The 23,180-nt window shown below is 29.0% G+C and overlaps 1 protein-coding gene across 1 annotated transcript in view; it reads left to right on the top strand.

Annotated features, from left to right (window-relative positions):
- Positions 1-23,180, top strand: part of LOC123296257 (CD63 antigen-like) — a 31,863-nt gene that overhangs the window by 7,360 nt on the left and 1,323 nt on the right. The window contains exons 2-4 of the mRNA XM_044877718.1: positions 18,061-18,252; positions 19,973-20,155; positions 20,526-20,750. Of these exons, the coding sequence (XP_044733653.1) occupies positions 18,061-18,252; positions 19,973-20,155; positions 20,526-20,750 (600 nt within the window). The remainder of the gene's footprint in view (positions 1-18,060; positions 18,253-19,972; positions 20,156-20,525; positions 20,751-23,180) is intronic.

The raw sequence follows: 23,180 nt of genomic DNA, 5'->3' as shown, positions 1-23,180 counted from the left end.
AAAAGAAAAAATAATACCATATACGGTTGCATAAAGGGAAATTCTGGAATTTTTCATTTGCTCTATCCCATTTTATGACGTATTGTTAAAAAAAGAATGAATAGAAAATTGAATACTATATACCCTAGCGAAAATTTTTATGAATTTATTTTCCAAATCTAATACTTTTAAATGATCGATTTTTTTATTTTGTCAGCGCAGAAATATACCGTAAATTTTCAAATACAAATTAAGTAAATGTCGAAATTAGTACATGCTTAAAACTTCCTTTTGGCGAGTCCATCAAACTCTCTTACTACTCTCTTCGATTCTACGTCTCTAGGACTTTTTTCGAATATATATGTATATATTATATATAATATGTATTATTTACAAGAATTGCTTGTTTAAACATATAAGGTTAATCCGCAGGACAGTACCCTTTTTGTTAAACTATGAATACATATTTGAAACTTCGTGGGTGGCTTTCTTTTGAAGAGTCTACCAAACTTTCTCTTTACGACTTTTTTGGAAAGTACTGCGTTTTCAAATGAACAAGATTCCTTCATATTTAAGCTGTCGCTTTGAAAAAACGCAACAGGGAATTTTGAAACTATGACGTTTAAATATAGAAGATTAATATGATGAAAATTAGTATGCAAGGGGTGTTTTTAGAGCGAAAAAACGATCTAGGTAGGTTTTATTTTTAGAAAACGTCGTTTTATTTGTGTTTTTAAGAAAAACTGAAACATGATAAATATGACTGACATCTATTGGCGACAAAATAAAGTACATTACCGGGATATTCAAATTGGTATTTGTGTAGAGACATTTTAAATGGTTCTTATATTAGTGATAACATTTGTGCTTTTTTAAATCAAAAACTACCCAGTAAAGCTCGGTCTTCCAGGTACTGTTTATTAAAACTCCCCGTGCATTGCAGATATGAATCTGTCTGGGTTTTACAATATATGTTTTTATGTAACAAAAATTGTATAAAAAAGGATTACAAAAATATTTTTCACAAAGTTTTGTGAATATTATTCCCATGAAATATTGTAACAATATAAGTTTGCATCTTCTTATTGTAGAGCGCATACCGCATTTTGTCAATTGATTTTTGTTTAGTAAAGCTTATAGATTAATATTGTGGATCTTGCCAGAAACCCTATTTATCCAATTTTTGCATACCCCCCCTCTCCACAGAAACAGTTAAATGACTTTTCTTTTAATCAAGTATAACAGTTTAATGTTTGGAAAAACTCCAAAGAAGCCATTTTAAAAGCTAAAAAACGGGGCATAAAATTAGATTTTTCAGCTTATCAAAGTTCTAAAATAAGAGTAATTACAGATTCTTTAATTCTAAAGTATCAACCTTTAATTCTTTAAAGATGTTATAATTCTTATTAATAACAGTGTGTAAGACTGAAATATTTAGTACCTCTGTCTTACTTATTGCTAATAATGGGAATTAAACATCTTTTTAAGAATTGAAAATTGAGCCTCTAGAATGATGTAACCTGTATTACTCTTCAGAACTAATTAAAGGATGTTCAAACATTGTTTTAGAATTTTGATAAGCTGAAAAATCTAATTTTATGCCCGGTTTTTAGCAATTAAAATGGCTTTTTTAGAGTTTTTCCAAACATTAAACTGTTAATATCTCGAAAACGAAGAAGTTTACGAAAAAATCACAAAGAGCCGTTTTGACGTGATGCCGTTTTGAAATGACCCATAGAACCTAGAGTAACTTTTACTTGATTTAAAAAAATTTCATTTAACTGTTTCTGTGAAGGGGGGGGGGTATGTAAAATTGGACCAATACAATTACTGGCAAGATCCACAATATCACTACATATTATAAAACAAAGTCGCTTTTTATGTCCCTATGTACGCTTAAATCTTTGAAACTACGGAACGGATTTTGATGCGGATTTTTTTAATAGATAGAGTGATTCAAGAGGAAGGTTTTTATGTATAATACATCCATATTATAGTAGAGTAAGGGGTTGAAATAGGGGTTGAAAGGGATATGCTTCAAAAACTAAAAAAGTTATGCATCGATTAAGCTCAAATATTGACACGATATACAACCAGATTCAAAGATCTATTGTTTTTATCTACTTTTAACCTTCGGAGGGTAGAAAGGTGTAGCGAGAAAGTGGGGAGGAATTATCGAATATTTACAAATCTACCTAAGTGGGGTATCAAATAAAAGAGCATGACGTGTACATTACAAAACTGTTATCCAACGAAAGGAAATGTGGAGGGAGGGGTGCAAGTGGGGATGTTGCCCAGCAAAGCGGGTAGTTCACAGGTAGTTAATCTATAAGCTTTTCTAAACAAAAATCAATTGACAAAATGCGGTACTCATATTTTGCACACTCAACCCCATCCAGCGGTCGGTCTATTGAATATGTTCTTTTAGCCGCCCATTTCTTTGTTAAAAAACAACTACCTACTACTTCTTTTTTTTTTCTTATGCGTGTTCGTCTGAACCGTACATTGTTGATAATAAATATAAACTTTATTTGGTTTATTATTATAAAAAACAACTTTCTCTTTTATTAAAAGAAATGAAAACTATCATATTTATTATATATGAAAGAAATGATATATAGCTTTTATTTTGTATCTATTCTTTATTTGTTGATAATTTTATGGACATAGCAACGAGGCGGCGATAAAAATATGATGACCAGCAGGCTAGTACAAGTATTGATTACTTTTATTCCAATAATTATTGAAAATTTTGTAATAATAATAACAATCAATATCATGAATTGCGCTTATATTATTTTAGTACACTGAAAAAAAATTAAAATAATGACAACCTCATCCCGAAGTTGATCGTTTCATTTGAAATATAATAAAAATACTTTCAAACAACATTTCCTAATGATTGGAACAAGTACAGCTTAATATTTGTATTTACAATAGAATTTGATAGAATTTAAAACATGAATTCATTGATACAAATTCACTGAAGTTAAATAAACAAAATCACCACTTCGATGAAAGAGAAAGTTTTAAGTTTAAAGGAATATTCATGTAAATAAAGCGAATACACGAGTTAAAAGAACATTCTTTTGCGTTCTCGCAACTCGAAAAGTATTGACTTTTCATGACTTTTTTGCTTAGAATTCATCCTTCTATCGATTCCCGTTATCATTTTTACCATATACTTTTCCACCCCCCAAAGAAGAGATCTCCCCCACCCACTGGACAAGATCGCACAAATTTTTGTTTTTAACTTTTTTAAGTAAACTTGAAACAATACAATCGAACAGTTTTTATAAAGATTCATTGACTATCTTTGGATTCCGAGTTAAAAACCTAACGGCTCTTCACTAATAATTAATTTAATTTTTGGACATTGATTACAAATATTCAACAGCTTAATTAACTATGAAAACAAAATGCCAAATCAGTTTAAAGAGATTTATTGCAAAGTCAATTTTTCCATTTTCCTTATTTATTTAATTCGCACATAAAATTACATGCCACAGTAAATATTTATTTAAAAAATAATTCATAGTTAACAAATCATGTAATATTAAACCATATTTTTTTCCTTTTGAATTAATAACGATAATTTTATTTATTTATTATTGTTTTTATAAACGATGAATCATCGCATCAAACAACTATTATTATTGCAATAATACATGTGATTTTAATCTGATTTCTTATTGTTATTTTATTACATAGCTTATATTATATGTAGGTACTTTACTTGCTTAGGTCAGGGATGTCCAAAATCTACCTATATTTACAATAACCTTCACGTGTTTCATTGCCTAAATCTCAAGAACACATTTTGTTCGATTTTACCTTAACAAATAATTTGTGTCATTATTAAATGATGCGTGACTATTGTAATGATTTATTTTGAAATTTACAAGTGTTTTTTGGAGGTTAAAAAAATTATAAAATTTACTCAAGGCTTTTTTAAGTTGGCATATGCAAGACCATTTTTTTCAAATTTGATTAACAAACGCACGAAAAGCTAGATTTTTGCTATCAATTACAGTCTAAACTATTCTGTCTACAAAAAAATGTTTGCGTGTTTAAAAAAAAAAACAACTAATTTAAAGCTTTCATCTAATTTTAGTCATTTATGAATCAGAGTGAGGTTTTAATTGAACCTGAGAGACCGAATTCGATGCCGATATACGATGTGTCCCTTTGAAACTAATATTTCTCGTTTGAAGCATTTTTCTCGATTAAATTTATTAAAAAAGGACACCCTGTATAGTAAACGATTTTTAAATTAAAAGTAAAGGAAGCTTTACTTCCTTCTGAAAATACTAATATCGCGAAGAAATAAAATCTACTTCAATAAATATTTTATAAATAACATATTACTATGTAAACGTAATGGACGCAGTCTTCATGAATATAACATACTATAAAATGGTTGCCAAACATATCATTAATTTCTCGAATAAGAAATTAATAGTTAACTAATTGATGTGTCCGTTACAGTTTCTCCCGACTCTCTGTTTCAGTATTTAAATCTTACAGTAAATAAAGAAAACATTAAGGTCAATTCGACAAGATGCTTATAAAGATTCGAAGCCCTTCTAGCTTTTATAAATAGTATGTACATTTGCAGCAAATAAAAATGCGACACTTATATACATCCGATATATTTGGTGACACTAAACATATTAAAAAATGTGTATTTTTCAACCATCAAATATATCTGATATATAAGAAGTGTCGTATTTTTTTTGTCCGCAAGTTACATCAAAGAAAGTATGTATATACATCAAATATGGTGGAAGCGATGGGAATATCGGCTGGTGCTTACTATAAAAATGCTTTGTCGCCCAATTTACATATGTTATTCGCATTCTTCTCGACAAACCTTATCAATTGATACCCATATCATGCGAAAAAATGACTAGTCTGCCTTATTGGATTTAAAATGACGTCACTTATTTAACCACGCATTGTTATCAAAACTAAACGTGCTCGCAAAATTTAAACTCAATTGATTGAGAATCACTGTTTTAAAATTCAGTTGTAAGATTTGACTCAAATAAACAAGCATTGTAGCCGATATAAAATGATCTCAATTTTGTAAAACAATTTTTTCAATAATTTTATAACGAGTTTTTTTTTCCATGATTCAACAATTGATAACGGGGAGTTGCAACTACTGCGATAATAATTCGTACTAATGCAAATGAGAAGAAGTCCTGAATTCAGTAGTTACAATTTCAACTACCAGATGGCAATACTTATACTAACAATTTTTTTTAAGGCCAATAAAAATATTCAAATTCAAATCAGATAAACTCCGTCAGCTGGCGATAAAAATTTGTACTTTTAAACAGGAAGTGGACCGCTATTTCAATAGTTCCAATTTAGACCACCTGATTACTTACCATTTATCAATTGTCAAAATCAATCATTTCATTATTTTTTATGGAAAAATAAAAAGTCGTTCTAATAAGTATTTTTTTTTTTTTTAAATTTTGTTCAATACTTCTATTTTCAATATCATTGAAATTAAGAGCAAGGTTTATTATTATTATGCGCCCTCATGAAATCTGCGCTACTGATTATCAGAATGACCTTAACACAACTTGTAATAATGCTATATTGCTAATTTAAATATTTAAAAATTTTGGTAGAAAGTGTTGTTGACAAAATTTACAAAAACGGAAATTCTAAATTTACCTATTAACCTACAAATTATTAAATGTAAGATTGAGTAGATTACAGTTTTAATTTATTCAATTATTTATTCTAATTTTTTGGTAAATTTAGTACATCTTATATACAAGGCGTTCTGTTATTAAATGCAAATCGTTGGCCTACAGAATAAGCTCATAAAGACGAACAAAAAAGCTCTTTACTAACTTTCGATCTGAAGCCTGATTCTGAAGTTGTTGCTATGGGAAAAATTAGAAAGTTGATTCTCATAAAAAAACTAAAATTTGTTTTTTAAAACATTTTTTCGAAAATCGTTAACTTTCGGCGGAAATGCGACTTAAAAATATGTCATTATTGCATCTATATTTTACATATTCGATTTGTTAATATAGATTTAACATCCCTGGCTGTAAAAAAATGTGTTTAAACAGTAAAAATTTTTTCCGTAATTTAAAAAAAGTTAACGTAAGCTTTTTTTCCCAGTTATTTGAGCAGCTATTTTATTTGTTACATTTATTATGTAAATGAACACAATAATTAATTCTTTACAAAATAAAATTTTTCTCATTAAGGTATTTTCTTCGCGCTTATACATCGCGAACTATAATCCTGCCACCTGTGAGTAAATGAAACGAAGCTATTAGAAATCTTAGTCTGTAATATTCGCACCGTGCGTGAGTTTTATTGGAGGCGTTTCCATGGTCACCACACACTACTTTAATTTTAGAATTGTATGGATGCATATATAATTGTATAGATTGCATTTATGACTTACATTGAAACTATGATATGAGTCAGTTGTATTAATATATCACTGTTATCAACTTTAAATGACGTCAAACCAACCTTCGTGTAACATTGTGTGTTTCCGGATCGTTTTCGCCAATTTGAATTTTTGTCTGTTTTCTCGGCCATATGGCTTCAAAAAAATCGGGGAAAAACATTAGCTCATTTATCAAGACATTTACTTTCATTTAAAAAAAAGAAAAAAAAAATGTGAACAAGGTCTATAGTTATTCATATAAAGAATAATGAAACAAATTTTTCATTAAAATTTTTTTAAATCGTCCTGTATAATGCCATTTCAATAATATTTCGACATTCGTTAACAACTTTGAAATGAGAACAAAGAACGTTTCTTTCTAGAGGAACAAAAGAACATTAAAATTGTTTTAATACAGTCGTATATATTCGATATGGTCTCCTCATCGAATTCCTACACACATCTACATCTAAGTACATTATCCTTGAAGAATGCTGCTGGCTGTTGCTTACAAAAAGGATGTGGTGAAATAAATAGGATGACGATCATATTGGCGCCAGAAATCTACCCTAGATTTCCATTCCAACAGTATCATGTACATTTCTATAATAAATTCAACATACATTAATAAAATTGTTTCTAGAACTGGGGAGGGAGTTATTGGAGCCATTGGAGAGGATATGTGTTTTATAATACAACATAAATTTTTGTATTTTAAAGACGTAGTTAGTTTTTTCCCACTGGAATGGATACGAATAGTTTTTTGAAATTGAATTATATCTATATACCCAGATAGAGAGAAATAGAATTCTAGATTAATTAGAAAGTTGAGCTATGTGTAAAATTATTTCGCGTTCAATGAATCATTTATATGTCCTTGGAGAAATGAAATTTTTTTAAGGGTGTCTCTAGTTTGATTAATATCTTTTGGGTTTTTTTTTTGTACCATGTATATGAACTATACCAAGGTATACTAAGTTTAGTCCCAAGTTTGTAACGCTTAAAAATATTGATGCTATGAACAAAATTTTGGTATAGGTGTTTATAAAATCACCTAATTAGTTCATTTCCGGTTGTCTGTCGTCTGTTGTCTGTCCGTTTATCACGATTACTAAAAAACGAAAAGAGGTATCAAGCTGAAATTTTTATAGAGTTCTTAGAACGTAAAAAGTGAGATCGAGTTCCTAATGAGCAACATAGGTCAACTGAGTCTTAGAGATAAAACAAAAGTTTAAATTTAAAAAATGTTCCTTATAAAAAAATAAACAAAGTTTATTTGAACCATTTTTTCGTAAACATCACCAGTGAGAGCGCAAATTATGTGCAAAATGTATAATATGTATTATATGGGAATATCAGTTAAGTATGTGTGACATGTATGTATGTGTAATGTGACAGAGGAATTCACTCTGTCTATACTTGGTATTTCAATAATTAACTCAGTCAATTGTTTGTTTTCTCTTGTTTCAATGTAAAAGTTGGAAGTGCGTGTTAGAGTGAGTACGCATTTAAGATAGAAAAATCATTTGTGTGATCTTCTCTAACAAAGATTATATACACGGTGTTCTTTAATTGGTCCCGGAAAAATGCGACTTACTGCTCAAATTTGTTGAACTTGTGCTTCGTTTCTTCGTCCAGATACAAACGCGCTTTAAAAAGCATTTATGAACTCATGCATGCGATATTCTTTAAAAATAAAATGGTGTCAATTAATTAAGTTTAAAAATAAAATTTTTTATTTTAGTAAATATTTAATTTAAAATATAACATAATTACAATTACAAATTAATTATATGTTACATGTGATATTTAAATAGTAATAATATTTCAAATGTAATAAAAGGCAGCAGAGTCGCCACTCCTTTATTTCTCTTCATATTTCTAAATTTTAACACATCACTGGTAAATATTAAGGCGCATATTTTATTTAATTTTTTTATTCATTACAGAATATTTTTACTATCTCTAATTGTAAATAATAATAAAAAAATTATATTTAATTAGACATACTTTCCTCGTAAATATAGACTCATGCGCTCTATCGAAGGTTAACGGTGAGGAAGTGAGTAATTTACAATTTTTTTTCTAATAGAGCGGGCGCTGGATGGGGTTGAGTGTGCAAAATATGAGTACCACATTTTGTCAGTTGATTCTTGATGAGAAAAGCTTATAGATTAATATTCTGGATCTTGCCAGAAATCCCATTGGCCCGATTTTTGCATACCCTCCCCCCCAATCTACAGAAACAGTTAAATGACATTTTTTTGAATCAAGTAAGAGTTACTCTAGGTTCTATGGGTCATTTAACGTCAAAAAGCCTCTTTGTGATTACTTCTTCGTTTTCGAGATATTAACAGTTTAATGTTTAGAAAAACTATAAAAAAGCCATTTTAAAAGCTGAAAAATGGGGGCTCACAATTACATTTTTATTATGTCTTATCAAAATTCTAAAATAATGTTTGAACATCCTTTATGAAGTTCTGAAGAGTAATTACAGATTCTGTAATTCTAAAGCCTCAACTTTTAATTCTTTAAAGATGTTATAATTCTTATTAATAGCAGTGTGTAAGACTGAAATATTTAGTATCTGTCTTACTTATTGCTAATAATGGGAATTAAACATCTTTTTAAGAATTGAAAATTGAGGCTCTTGAATGAAGTAACCTGTATTACTCTTCAGAACTCTTCAGAAGGATGTTCAAACTTTATTTTAAAATTTTGATAAACTCAAAAATGTATTTGTGAGCCCCGTTTTTCAGCTTTTAAAATGGCTTTTTTATGGTTTTTCTAAACATTAAACTGTTAAAAAAAAAATAAAAAAACCCGACTGAGTTAAATGTAACCTGGCAAGAAAAAACAGGTCCAGCAGTTTACATAGCGACTTCAACAGTCGGGATCCATTAAAATCTACACAGGCTCAAATATTTTCAATAATGGGTCCCGACTGTTAATGTTGCTATGTTAACTACTGGACCTGTTTTTTCTTTTCAGTTTATATTTAACTCAGTCGGGTTTTTTATTTTTTAAATAACTTTATTTTATGTATCCGTCTGATAATATTATGATGAAAGAACACTGCACCATGTCTAGACGAACTTGTCGATACAATGTACTCTCTAGGTATGTTACAAAAAAAATACGACAAATATTATTTTGTCTATATAAAATAATGGCGTAAAGTGGTTGATAGGAGGTGATATGGCTAACGATTACTAACTAAGGGTCAGAGGGGGGAGCCTGCTGTTATAATGTTGTGTTCAACAAGTTTTATGAACAACAAAGTTTAAATCATATTATATATTGGTCTACTGGTCACGCTATCAGTAATTTTCAAGCATAAAATAAGCCGATACCCGATAATAATATATTTATTTATTTAACATGATTTATTATTTTGTTAAATGAACTCTTTTAGTAATGGAATCTGAGGAATGGGAGACATAAATAAGGCGGGGGTTCATTATTTTGTATTGTAATCAATATTGAACTTTCTACTTGTGTGCAAGAATAAGGTATTATCGTTAGTCAAAAATAAATTATGAAATTTGAAAAAAATTAAAATTTATGTAAAAATATACTTAAATATTCTGATTTCGAGTCATAAAAGCACTTTTTTCTTTTAAAATTTTAAAATTAAAAATCGTAATTTTTGAACTGTATATCACGTGACCTAAAACGTGGGCAAGCCCTGCTGTGATGTCATATCGGTATGAGCCATAGACCATCAGTTAGTTCAGTGTAGACAGTTGGGTGTAATATCCATGGATAATTAGTATTTATATTTGTATAATCAGATGTCTATGAATATATCTGTCAAACTTATTTGTGTTATTTCGTATAATGATACCGATGATTACATCATTAAATTAGATGCCCGCGTTTTTGACAAAATTTAATTTAAGTTTTTGGCAATAAAGTGTGTGTATTTTTCCAAAATAAATTTTTGGTAACTTTTTATTAGCAAAATCAACATTTTGAAGTACTTTTTCAAAAATAGTAGAATACCCTATTATACGAAGATAAACATGCATTAAAAAATTAAAATAACTTTACGCGTACTGTGAAATCTGTTAAATAAAAACCGGTCAAGTACGAGTAAAACTCGCACACAAAGGGCTCCCTACTATCGTACAAACGCAAATGTAAGTTTCAAAGGCACACATCTTATACCGGCATCGAATTCGATCTAAGTTTTCAAGTTTATTTAAAACCTCATTCTGATTGATAACTGACAAACATTTAATAAGCGCTTTAAATTAGAAAGTTGTTCCTTATAAATACATAAACATTTTTTTGTAAGCCGAATAGTTTAGATTGATAGCAAAAATCTAGTTTTTTGCGTTTGTTAATCAAATTTGAACAAAAACAAATCACTTTAATGAATTTATAGGAAATATTTTTTTCAAAGAGTGCCTTACTCAAAAACTTCACAAAATTTACGAAATAATAATTTTCACACGAAAAAAAAAATTGAGTAAAACTTCAGTCCGTTTTCGTCTAAACTGTACGGTTTGCGGAAAAAATGTTTCGAACAGAAAATGCTCCTTTTTTAATCAATAACAACTTTCATACTTAAATTGTTCATCTATCGATTATCAATTATAGAGTAGAGTGAGCTTTTTATTGAGCGTGAAAACATCAAGTTTAATGTCTACGTTAGATGTGCGCTTAACAACCAATATTTTTCGCTTGAACCATTTTTATCAATGAAACTTATTTTTCCAGTTTCAAGCATATGTCAACTTAATAAATAAAAATAAGACACTCTGTACATCTCTTAAAAAATCTAAAACGTCGTTTTGGTACAAACACTTCATTTGTTAGTAAAACAAAAACATTTTGAACGATTGTGTAATAAATTAAGTCCCATATGCTTTCGAAATTTCCATACACTTAAACGATTGCAAAAAACAAAATAAACAAAACTGTGTTAGTCACATTTGGTTTTTTTTTTTACAAATAAATAATATCATTGATATGAATTTTTGAAAACCCTCGTATACAATTTCGAGAACTAACTGAAAAGATCTATTCTCATTTTATTATTTTCATTAGGTTATTCTATCTAAATAGTATTGATAAAGTTTTGTAAATAAAAAATCAAATTATTATAAAATGTGTGTTAAGGCTTGTTAAAAACTATTAAAAAAATATGTTTAAATCATGTAAAATCATAATTCTAGTTTAATAAAAATTATTTTTATGGGAAAATATGATCTTAAAATAAGAATAATAAAAAAAACTTTTAACAAAAAGAAAAACTTAAAAAAAAAAAAGATTATAAAATGTAGTTAAAATTATTATTTTTGAAGTCAGTCAAGGAAACAGCTCTGACAGAACAGTTTGCAACATTAGCTTGACTGACACCGACTCCAAAAATATCAATAATTTTAACTAAATTATATTATCGTTATTTTTTTACTTTTTAGTACATATTAATTTGTTTTGCACAAGTTTTTCTTTTGAAGTCGGTTTATTTTGTGATTTTTAGTGAATCTGAAGTGATAAATAAAATTTTTAATTTTTTATATCATTTTCATTTTTACGATATCGCAATATCTTAATTCATGGCCTTAATGCCATAATATATTACACTTTTTACTAGATTTTGTTGCAGGTTTCTGATCTGAAAATTTAGCACTTTGAAAGGGCCCCCAACTAGAAATAGGTGAAAATAGCAGGGACGTTATACAAATATATTAGTTTGGAACAAATTTTTCATGATATTTTAGTTGAGTCCGAAAATTTCTTTGTTTGTAGAACTATCCATTTAGCTTAATACAGTATTTCGATTTGAACACAATGTTTACATATGAATCAATCACCTTAAAATTTACAAAAAATGTAATTTTTTGTATCAGACCGTCCATTTGAATTACAAAACGTATCTGACATCATATAATTGTGTACGATGAATCGCGTTGAATACAGTGAACATGAAACACAAATAAATTGATTGTTTAATTATCTGACCTTGGAATGTAATATTTCTCATAACATTTTAAAACAAACATATTTTTATGTAGGCAGTAACAGTAACTAGCTTAGTTTACTTACTATTCCTTGTAATTATTTATACACACAGAAAAAAATAACAATAAATTATTTGATTTTAAAAAAATAAGACCGAAAAGATTAACACAATCCACTAAAATTGCGAATAGAAAAGTTTTCCAATAGTCGATATGATTAACCGAAAATTATTATTGACCTAACAAAAATCAACATTCAACAAATCTGAAAATTTTTCAATTTAAAAAAATATTTTTCGCATTTAAATTACCTTAAACAAATATTTGTTAGAAGTATCGGGAGCAGGTGTCTTGAAACCTACAATAGATAAGTTAAATTTGACCACAAATTTGAAAAATATTTAGTATGATGATTATACATCTAGTTTATCAAAATTGGATATTATTTTAATGTGATAAGGTCATTTTTTGGATTTTAATGTCTTAATTAAGTTAAAAAAATCGATTTTTGTCATAATAGACCCAAATTATATCCGATTTGAATGGTTTTTTTTTTTTAAAACCCACTAATTTTGAGTCATACTTTTCATCTATAATGTTACTCTTTCGCTACCATCCTTTTTGTGCGAAATATCGGGAGCAGGTGTCCACTACCTTGAAACCTTCAATAGATAGCTTAAATTTGACCGCAAGGTACAAATAATTTCAACCACAAGTCTAAACTTGCTTTGGCGCGCGTACTACCTTAAGATTCGTAACATTTCTGTATTATTACATCCGCACGATTCAATTAGCCTTTGATGATACGATTATTCACATTTTGAATTTATACCGAGTGATTGGGAAAGTTTTTATCAATTTATGCAAGTTAAAATTATTTTGATTTAAACAGAGGACATGTTTTATAGTTTCAATCAATTCAAATAACTCTGTATAAAAACATCCGCCCTTCTTGTGCAAAGGTCACATTTAATATCTAAAAAAACCTGTTGCTACTACTTTTTATGCAAATATTTTTGATCCAACTCAAAAAAATACGATTATCTATCTCTACTACATCAAGGTGATTTCGAGGGCTATTTAAAATATATTTATGACTAAGACTTTATTATTAAACTTCACCATGATAGAGAATGCAAAAAAAATTTTATAGTTTCTAATGTACAGAGTGATTCAATAAACACTAACAAACATCGGGTCTGGGTTTTTCTGCATCCAAAGAAACAAAAACTTCATATGCAGATATAATCTGAAACTTTTCACTGGAAAATTAAAATTCTTTTCTCTTTTATTTGTTGTAAAAAGTCTCAAAAAATAATTTACTTGCCTTTGTTGGTAACTGACCACTTATCGAAAACCAAATTTTTAATTTTCGATGTTTTGAAAATTATTTTTGATATCGAAAAATTGTATTCTGGCTTTTCGTCTTATATTGTCAAGTTATAACATAATTCATCATCAAAATTGAAAATAATATTTTTTTAATTTGTGTTTTCGCTACTGTGCTTATACATCCTTAATTAGTCGCGCACAACGGGTTTTTATCTGTTTTCAATAATTTATTAAGGTTTTAACTTTAAATAGTTTTTTTTTTTTTTAATTTCTACCAACTAGTTTTGGAGAAATCTTTAAATAATCGGGCAAACCCCCACTAAAATTTTCAGAATTGATTTAGAATTCGTCCAACTTCATATGAAAGAAAACCAAGCTTTTTATTTAAAATTGCCTTGGTAAAACTTTATCGACCTGCAACTCGAAAATGAAAAGTTTTAAACATATATTCACATGAACTTTTTTGCCTCCTGTGATGCAAAGAAACTATGTCCGAAATTTTTCAGTGAATTCTTGAATCACCCTGTATACTTCCTTTTCTTGTTTAATATTCATAGTTCTGTCTCTGTTTTTCTTACTTAGTAATAATACCACCTATTAGCTTATGTAAAAAATTAATATCCATGATGTCATTTATAATGATTTAAGTCATCAATGCTGGTTGAGTCACAACATATTTTTTTTTTATATTAAGGGGAGAATTTATTTTAGAAAATTGAATAAATATTTCCATATCTTGCTTAGTTTTCAAGATTCCGAATTTTGAAATTGTAAATTAAACAATTATTCCTGGGGATATCTGGATTCAAATTTCGAATTCGGTGACATTAAAGAAATTTCAGGAATCGACAGTGTGTTGTAACATTTTTTGGGACAAAACTTACAATTTGTGCAAAATGTTGGTTCCAATACTACTACCAATTCTCCTGGGATTAAGTTTTGTATGTTTTTGGGAGAAAAAAAATAAAGATGAAATAATGCAGATTTTAACGCCTGAAGTAAACTTTAGCATAAAAATTCAGTAATGCAATTGTGAATAAATACTACATATTTTGGATAATTTGGACCCCATATCCCGAGTTATAGTGATTTAAACTTTATTTTAAACCAAGTGCATAAATGAACCAAACACTTCATGTTCCACACCGAGAATTTTTTTAAATGTTTTGTGGTTAATACGTCAGATTCTCCCCTTAATAAATATGCCTGTCAATTAGGTTTTTACTCAGTTGTTACACATAATAAATTAACACACAAAGCAAGAAAGAAATGTTTAAAAATCACATTCCAACCATTCTCAGAAAAAATATTTGCTGACGATAGGTCGATGGATGCAAATGTTAATTGAATCATTGTGTGGAGTACTGTTTGTGGTAATTGGAAATCATTTTCAGGGCGGAAGTGCCATCATTTTAAAGTAGCTCAGCTGTTTGAGCAAATACGGTAAATTTGCGGTAAATGATAGTTCAAAGTCCCTTTATCACAATAAACACAATTTTTGAGCCTCTTGCGGGGCAAAATTGTGAATTATTTCATTTTAAAATTGTGATTTTTAACACAGTACTCTAAGGAAGAACTCACAATAATGTTAATTGTATCATGAAGAAAATTTATCACAGATTCTGTTTATTAAAAAAAAACATTACCTTACGCGCTTTCTAAAAAGAAAACAGAAAAACTAGTCAAATTGACGTATAAATTGTATCTTTTTAACGATATTTTTAAAGCATTAAAAATCATTTACGTGATACAAATATTATTTTTATTCATAATATTATTCATAACTTAGATTTTAAATTCAATGAGTATAAATTAGTTGCTAACTTGGGTAGCATGTGACGGCCGAACTACTTTAAGGAAAACCTATTTTTCAGGCTAGCTACCGGTCCATATCGTTTGTTTCAGCTCTTCTTTACTCGATAGCATCGTCATAAATAACGTACTGCTATCCATATCTTATTTTGTCTACAATTTAAATTATTAAGTTTTTGTAGTTAAAATACATAATAATTTTCGAAATTCGAAATAAATTAATTACTCCACAAATTTAGATTAATTAAATACTTAAGATTACGTTAAATACTATATAATTAGAAATAGTTGATAAAATAATTAAACCATAAGCGGTTAAGCCATAAATTTAATACAGAAGTTTTTTTTTTTTTTTTTTGGTATCCTAATATTCTACTATCAGTTCCTAAAGGAACTGTAAATAGGTCTGATAAATAGATAACATGAACGGCAACTACCCGGTGATAGTCACCTTATCGAATTTATAGTATGTAAACTATAATTAAAATTATTTACGTAAATCTAAATCTTAAATCTAGAACACTTTGTCTATTTAGTGTATTTACTCTTTCATTATTGTCTAAGAGATTGATTACTTCAACATTTGGGTGCCTTTCAAGGCGAGTCAAGTAACTTTCACTGAACCGCGTAATTTCTTCGCGCACTGTGGGTACTTCAAGACTACGGTGAATGTCGTCATTACGCACGTACCAGGGAGATTCACTAATTGTTTGTAACACTTTTGATTGAAACCGTTGAATAATTTTGATGTTACTGTTGCTAGCAGTTCTCCATACTTGAATCCAAGATAGAGAAGTTGAATGTTTTTTTATTTTTTTTTTCGAAAGTTTACTAAAAATTGCGTTTAGGGTTCCTTATCCAAAAAATATGTCGGGGGTTTTGTAAACTTCACTTGTGATTTAAGTCTTAAAAGTTTTCAGTTCAAATCTGAAGAGATAGGACAATCTTGATTTTAAACTAGGCTTAAGAAACATTATTTTCATAAGTAACTATACAAGCAAATGTATCATAAATTATTTTTTAAATTTTGTAGTGATTCAAAGAAAGTGATTTATTAAATTGTGAATGTATAGGATTTTCCATATGAAATGACAAGTCTAGGAAGTTTAAAAACCAAATGGATTTTCCATATGAAAAGACAATTCTAGGAAGTTTAAAAACCAAATGATATCATCAAATTTCTAATGATAAATTTTATCAAAATTATTCATTAAACCGTCAATGGTTTAAAAAAAATTCGTGCCACTTAATAGTTGGTGTAATTTTTCTTAAACGTTTTTTGATAAGAGAATTTGTTTTAATTTAAGATAATTATAGTTTTTTCTTAAATAGTATTATCAAAAATGAATTTAATTGGATTTCAATTATTATACATAATATTAAATTTCTTACTATGCATCGTTCTCAACGCTTAATATAATGCCAACAGATTTCCCTTCTCTCTCTTTCCATGAGCATAAATTTTTAATTATTTCGCTGATCCAAAATACAACAGTTAATGAGAGTATGCAAATGAGACTTACATTTCAAATTTTGAAGGTGGATTCTGTTAGAAAATTAAGAGTAAAATTTTTCGATATATATGTACCATAGTTTTTGAAATATTGATGCCTGAAGATGTAGAGAAAAACATTTATAGAAGAAATAACACACAAATTCCATTCATTTCATCATTTTAAATGTTTTTTTATGGAACACCCAGTGTCGCTTGTTATAATTTTCTTTAGAGGAAAATAAATGTCACGCTTTTAACTAATGAATATTAGTTTTCCAAATTAATGTTAAGAAAATTAGCCTTGCTACATTATAAAGCGTACTTTTAAAAACCCTTCAATATAGGATTTATATGTTCAAAACGCAAACTTTAACAGCTCAAATCTATAAATTTAACACCAGAAGGGTTATTAAAAAATTTGTCTGCTTATAAAAGGCATTATTGAGAATGCTTATATACACGATTTAAAAATGATCCTAAGAAAACTTATTTTTTTTGGAAACGTCCTTAAGATATCAAATATTAAAAAAATAGCATCTCGATATCTTTCATAGATTTTGAATACGCGCACAAACACTTAGTGAGTTACAACTTTATTCTATTCTCATTTCGTGCATAATTTAGTGCCGTCTAAATGTAAAGATTTGTAATTTTTATTATTTAAATGATTAATAGTTTTCTATCTTAATCATTCATATAAAATTTTTTCCCCAAAATTATGACATATACTGATTGAGAAAATGTTTTGTTCACTGGTTTTTTACTTAGTAAATTTTCTCTGGCCATGCCTTTGTTTTTTTCAAGAAACGAATGGATTAAAAAATTACCTCTCGTCTTTCGATTACAATTTATTTTAAGTAGCTCTCTTTTTTTAATATTCTTTTCTGAATAATCTTGGATATTACATTTCAAACAAAACCTTCGATGCATAATAAATAAATCACTGAATTTTTATGATTCTGTTTACTCCTAAACTTATAAAATAATCCTCAATTAATTAATACGTTATTTTTCACTAATTTTTTTTTTTTACCTTACAGCTATGCGGTCTTGGATTATTGACCGTTGGTGTTATGTACAAATTGCAAATGGATGATTTAGATAATATACTGGCGGAAACGAATCTATCAGTTGCACCCATGTTATTGATCGTTGTTGGATCCGTAATATTTATCATTTCCTTCTTTGGGTGTTGTGGAACAATCCGTGAAAATCATTGTATGGTCGTTACGGTAAGTTTGTAATGTCTTTAAATATTTGCCATTCTATGCTCGTAACCTGAAAATTAAATCATTCGATCGATTTCTATTAAAAAGAAACGGGTTTCGACGTTTCCGATTCCGGGCAAAGTGATATAAGAGATTAGAGGATACAAATTTTAAAAATATTTATATCTTTTCATCCTTCAATCGAATGTTGTAGGGGAATGGAAAAGCATTTATTTCCCATTTATTTTTATCTTGAACTTTTAAGTTATTATATCCAGTTGCAATTAGGCTATTTCTTTTACATATAAATATGAAAAACGTAGACATATAGGACATTTCTTTAATTTTAAAATTCCGTTATCTGAATTCAAAAGTTGAATATGGTACTGCTCCTGTAGGCGATCTCCTGGAGGTCCTCCAAAAGAACGTGTCCAGCGCTGAGCACTATATCTCTGGTTTGGATTATGTAACATGAAAAAATCCAGAAAATTTCTTTAGTCGATAGATGAATACAGGTATTAATCGAAGGAACAGCCAAAATTATGATATTGGACAAAATGATGGCTTCCAAAAAAAATTCAAAAATATCGAAATAATTTCCAGAATTTTATTACTTCGATTAATACCCTGGGAAAATATCTAAGAAGGTTGTGTAAAAATTTGAAACCGATTGGCCGAGCATTTTCGGAGAAATCTTGCTGCTTACCGACATTGAAATCGCTGTTTCGAGAAAAACGCATTTAAAAAAAGTTTCAATAGACGTTTACACTCAGTTAAAAATTATTTTATGCGTTTTTTATCGTGAATATTTCTCGGATCAACTTCAAATTTTCAGAGAATATACTTCAATATATGTACATTCCGGAAATACAAAAATCGATTTTTTGAAAATTTTAACTGGATATAACCCCTTAAATTTATTTTTATTTTTTTGGGACTACAGATTAGATGGTATACTATACTTATGCATAGAATTAACTAGAAGAAATCGCCATCAACGATTGCACGGGGCTTATCTTGTTTAATGGATTATTTAAGATAATAACTAGGCCAAGGTTTTGTATTAAAATTATTCTCAGACTCTCGAGATGAAAAAACACAGATGTGAAAAGTTTTTTTTGTTTTAAATTGAACGTAACTTTATACTGCACAAATATTAATAATTAATGTATACTTGCGTTCAATAAAAACGCGCCACTATCTACAGTGTACTGCATTTAAGCTGAAGGCTCCCTCATATTTTCGTTATTTATAGGAATATCGATTTGAAATTTTGCACTATCATACAAGGTGATGGGTCACATTTTTTAAGATACTTCACCGAAATCAGAACTTTAAATTCAGCATACTACAAATTGATAAATAGAACCGATTCTTAATATTTTGCCTAACGTCAGAGATGGTTAGAGATATCGGAAAAAAGTTCGAGTTTTAATACATAACTCTTATGGAGAAAAAAAAACATATTTTGAAATAATTTTCACTTGGAATAAAAAAAGGCGAATAAAAAGAAGCTTTTTAATAGAATGACCAAGTGTCGCCGTACATATAAGGGATGTACGAACTTCATGAATCTAGACGAAAAATAACAATACAATTTTTCGATATCCGAGTTTTCGAAATATCTAAACAAAATATAAAATTTGAATATTTATACCGCAATTTTGTAATGAAAGTATAAGCCGTGTACTTGACCCGAGACAAAAAAAACTCAATAATATTAATATAAAGTTTGTTTTTCCAGTATGCTACAATTTTACTATCCATATTAATTATCCAAATTGCTCTTGGTGTTTACGTTTATATGGGATCATCTAGTGGTAATGAAAAACCTGAAGTATTAATCCAAAAAGCTGTCCGTAATGTATTTGCCAAATATAAGGATGATCCAAATGCCAGACAAACTTTTGATGTTGCCCAATCAAATGTAAGTATTTTTTAAGTTGTCATTACCGAAGAAGTATAACTTCTCACGCTTGTACTTTTGTACTGCACTACACAAGTAATCCTATGGTCTAAGTGTGTCCCACCCCAGGACAGCCACTCTAACCTAACCTAACCTAACACTAGTAATCGGGAATGTGGAGTCGAGTGTCATGACTTTACTCGCTAGGATGACTCATGTTACATTTGACTCAGATACAAAAAACCGCTTTTTTAGCGAAATTGGGTATGGCAAGGCGAGGACAGGCGAGACAGCACAAGTGTTTCATCCATACAAGAGTATGGATGAGGCTTAAACTTTTTCTTTCCTTAAAGACAGTTCTTCTTTAATTTATATGAATTTATTTGTTTAGATGCATTGCTGCGGTATTAACGGACCAAGTGATTACGCTTTAATTCATCAAATGGTAATTTTACCAAGTTCATGTTGTATGGATGGACGTTCCACATGCCCAGTTATCCCATTAAATATTGGTGCCCAATACTGGACAGATGGTTGTCTTGAAAAATTGGAAAATTTAGCAAGCAAAATTGGAACTGTTTTGAGTATTGTTCTATTGGCAATTGTTGGTGTTGAGGTAAGTTTTAAGATAAGTTTATTGTGCCTGATGAATTGTGCATGGTTTAAACATGGTTTTGTCATCATAAAACTTGTTTGCTTTTTTGCACTGCCTTTTTTAAATATTTCTTTTTTTACTATTACTAGTTTATTTTCATTTTTATGGTTTATTAAATTGAAATTTTGTGAACAACAGATTTTTTGGTGGAGGGTTTTTTATATTTGGGAGCATTTATGGAAGTTAAGGTAGTTGTCTTGCTATGTACATAGTGTCAGGAAATTCTTTTTTGTATACTTATTAAAGACTTTATAATACAATTACCAACAAAATTTGAAGTCAATGGAACGTCTCTAACTCGAGATAAATTTAATTAAAGTTCGGATCAATCGACAGATAGGAAAAAGTGGGGTTAGGTGGAAATAAATCGAAAGTTATTTTTCGCCCTCGAGGACCTTGTGTAAAAAAGAAAAGAGGGGTGTGGAACTGCAAAATTTTTGACCTTCCCCCGGTTTCTCCTCGATAACTTTTTACTTACGTCCTACGGTAAAAGCATTTCTTTACTTTTTTGTATAGCGTTTGACTATTCAAACATGTAACAATTTGACTATTCAAAAAAATGTGTATGCCCATTCGTTACCGAGATATGGCGCTTCGAGAAACAGGTCAATTTTCAAAATTCGTTTAAAATGACAATATTTACAGATACAATCTTATTTATTCTGTTATACCCAAATTATTATTAAATATTGTTGTAATTATGGTTTCTGATTGCAATCACCAGCATCGAAAACCCAATCTGGCTATAAAAAATGTGAAAATTCAAAATGGCGGCCGAACAATTCTTTTTTTAGCTATAAGCTCACTTTCGACTTCCGATAATATAAAACGCGATTGCAACAAGTATACTAAGAAAATAATATTGTCTTGGGTGTTTTCGAAATTTTTTTGAAAATATTGTAGCAAGACAACGTCCTTAATAATTACAGATCTGTTTTTTATATCCGAATATTTCAATATTACCTGAACAAGGAAATATGTCGTCATTTATACATTATTAACCCATTATTAACTCATATTATAAAAAATATTTCATTTTCGATGTTATTTTTAAATATATCGCCATTTTGATGTTTTGTACTAGAATGCCATGTATTGTGAACAAGTGATAAGTGAAAACATTCCAGTTAGCAAAAATGATAAAATATTCAATCGATAGGCGTGTGTGAATGAAGAGTGTTTCATTAAAAAAAAATTTTTTAAGAATCTAAATTCAACAGGCGTTAAATCGCAAGATCTAGGCGATCAATTAACGCCTGCTTTACGACGGATTCTTCGATTGCCAAACCGTGCAAATATTACGTTCTTTTCGTAAATCGGAATGTTCTTACTTGCCACATCTAAAAATATAAGACTTTCTAGTTTAAAACATTCAAAAATAACATCGAAAAAAAAAAACCTTTATAATCAGCATGTTTTCAGTGATTTTATCCTTAAATTTGAATGCTGAGTTTGGGACGTTTTAGAAGCTAGCATGTTTATTAGGTAAAGGGTTTAGTAAAAAAGCTTCGAAGAGCTTATTCACACAAATTACTCCTTTCAAGTCAAATGATTCCAAAGTTTATGACTCAAACATTTTCTTAGCCTTCAATTGAATTCTCAAAGCTTCAGCTAGCCTTCTCTTAATACCCTGTAGCCCATTGCAGATACAAATCTTGTAAGCAGAGGGTTTATCACCCTTTACACCTGGAGAATGATCGGATATACCAAAATTATGGTTTCATCGCTAAAATCCATCCACGAGATCCATAGTTCTTCTTAATTCGAGTTAGTTTTAACCACGCGTAGTTGAATGATAAAATTAGCCTATCGCATGTTTTCATCCTGACTATCAGAGAAGATTTTTCAGAACCACTACTTGATTTCGAGGAGAAAGGCCATGGGAACAACTTGACTTCCCTTCACGCCAAAATTACCCAGAATTAAGCTAACTGGCTTCTCGTATTCTTCCAATTTCCATAAATTTTATATCGCATTTTTCTTTTACTGAATTTCGCATTCTCTCATTCCGACCCGATTTAAATTTCAAGCTATAACTCTGGTTCATGTCTCAAACCTACTTATTCTGCATTTTCTTGGAATCTAAACTAACCCTACATACTTCTTCCAGAAAAGTTTGTCTCAATCCAAAAAAATGCATATTACATTACGCATTGAGATTTTGAAACCTGATTTGATTGATCCAAGAGTTTGTGAGCATTTTTTGAGCATCTTATGTAAAATCAAAACGTTAATATTCAACTGAATTTTCTTTTTTTTTCCAGATTGTGGGAATAATTTTCTCTTTATGTGTTGCGCACTCATTTAAACATTCCAATCGTACAAACTTTATTTAAGAAAAATTAATAATTAATGATTTAATTAAACAATTACAGAGACAATAATTAATTT

Source organism: Chrysoperla carnea, chromosome 3, assembly GCF_905475395.1.
Source record: "Chrysoperla carnea chromosome 3, inChrCarn1.1, whole genome shotgun sequence".
In the NCBI taxonomy this organism is placed as follows: Eukaryota; Metazoa; Arthropoda; class Insecta; order Neuroptera; family Chrysopidae; genus Chrysoperla; species Chrysoperla carnea.
Note: the sequence above shows the minus strand (reverse complement) of the source record. Positions and strands in the feature narration are given on the sequence as shown.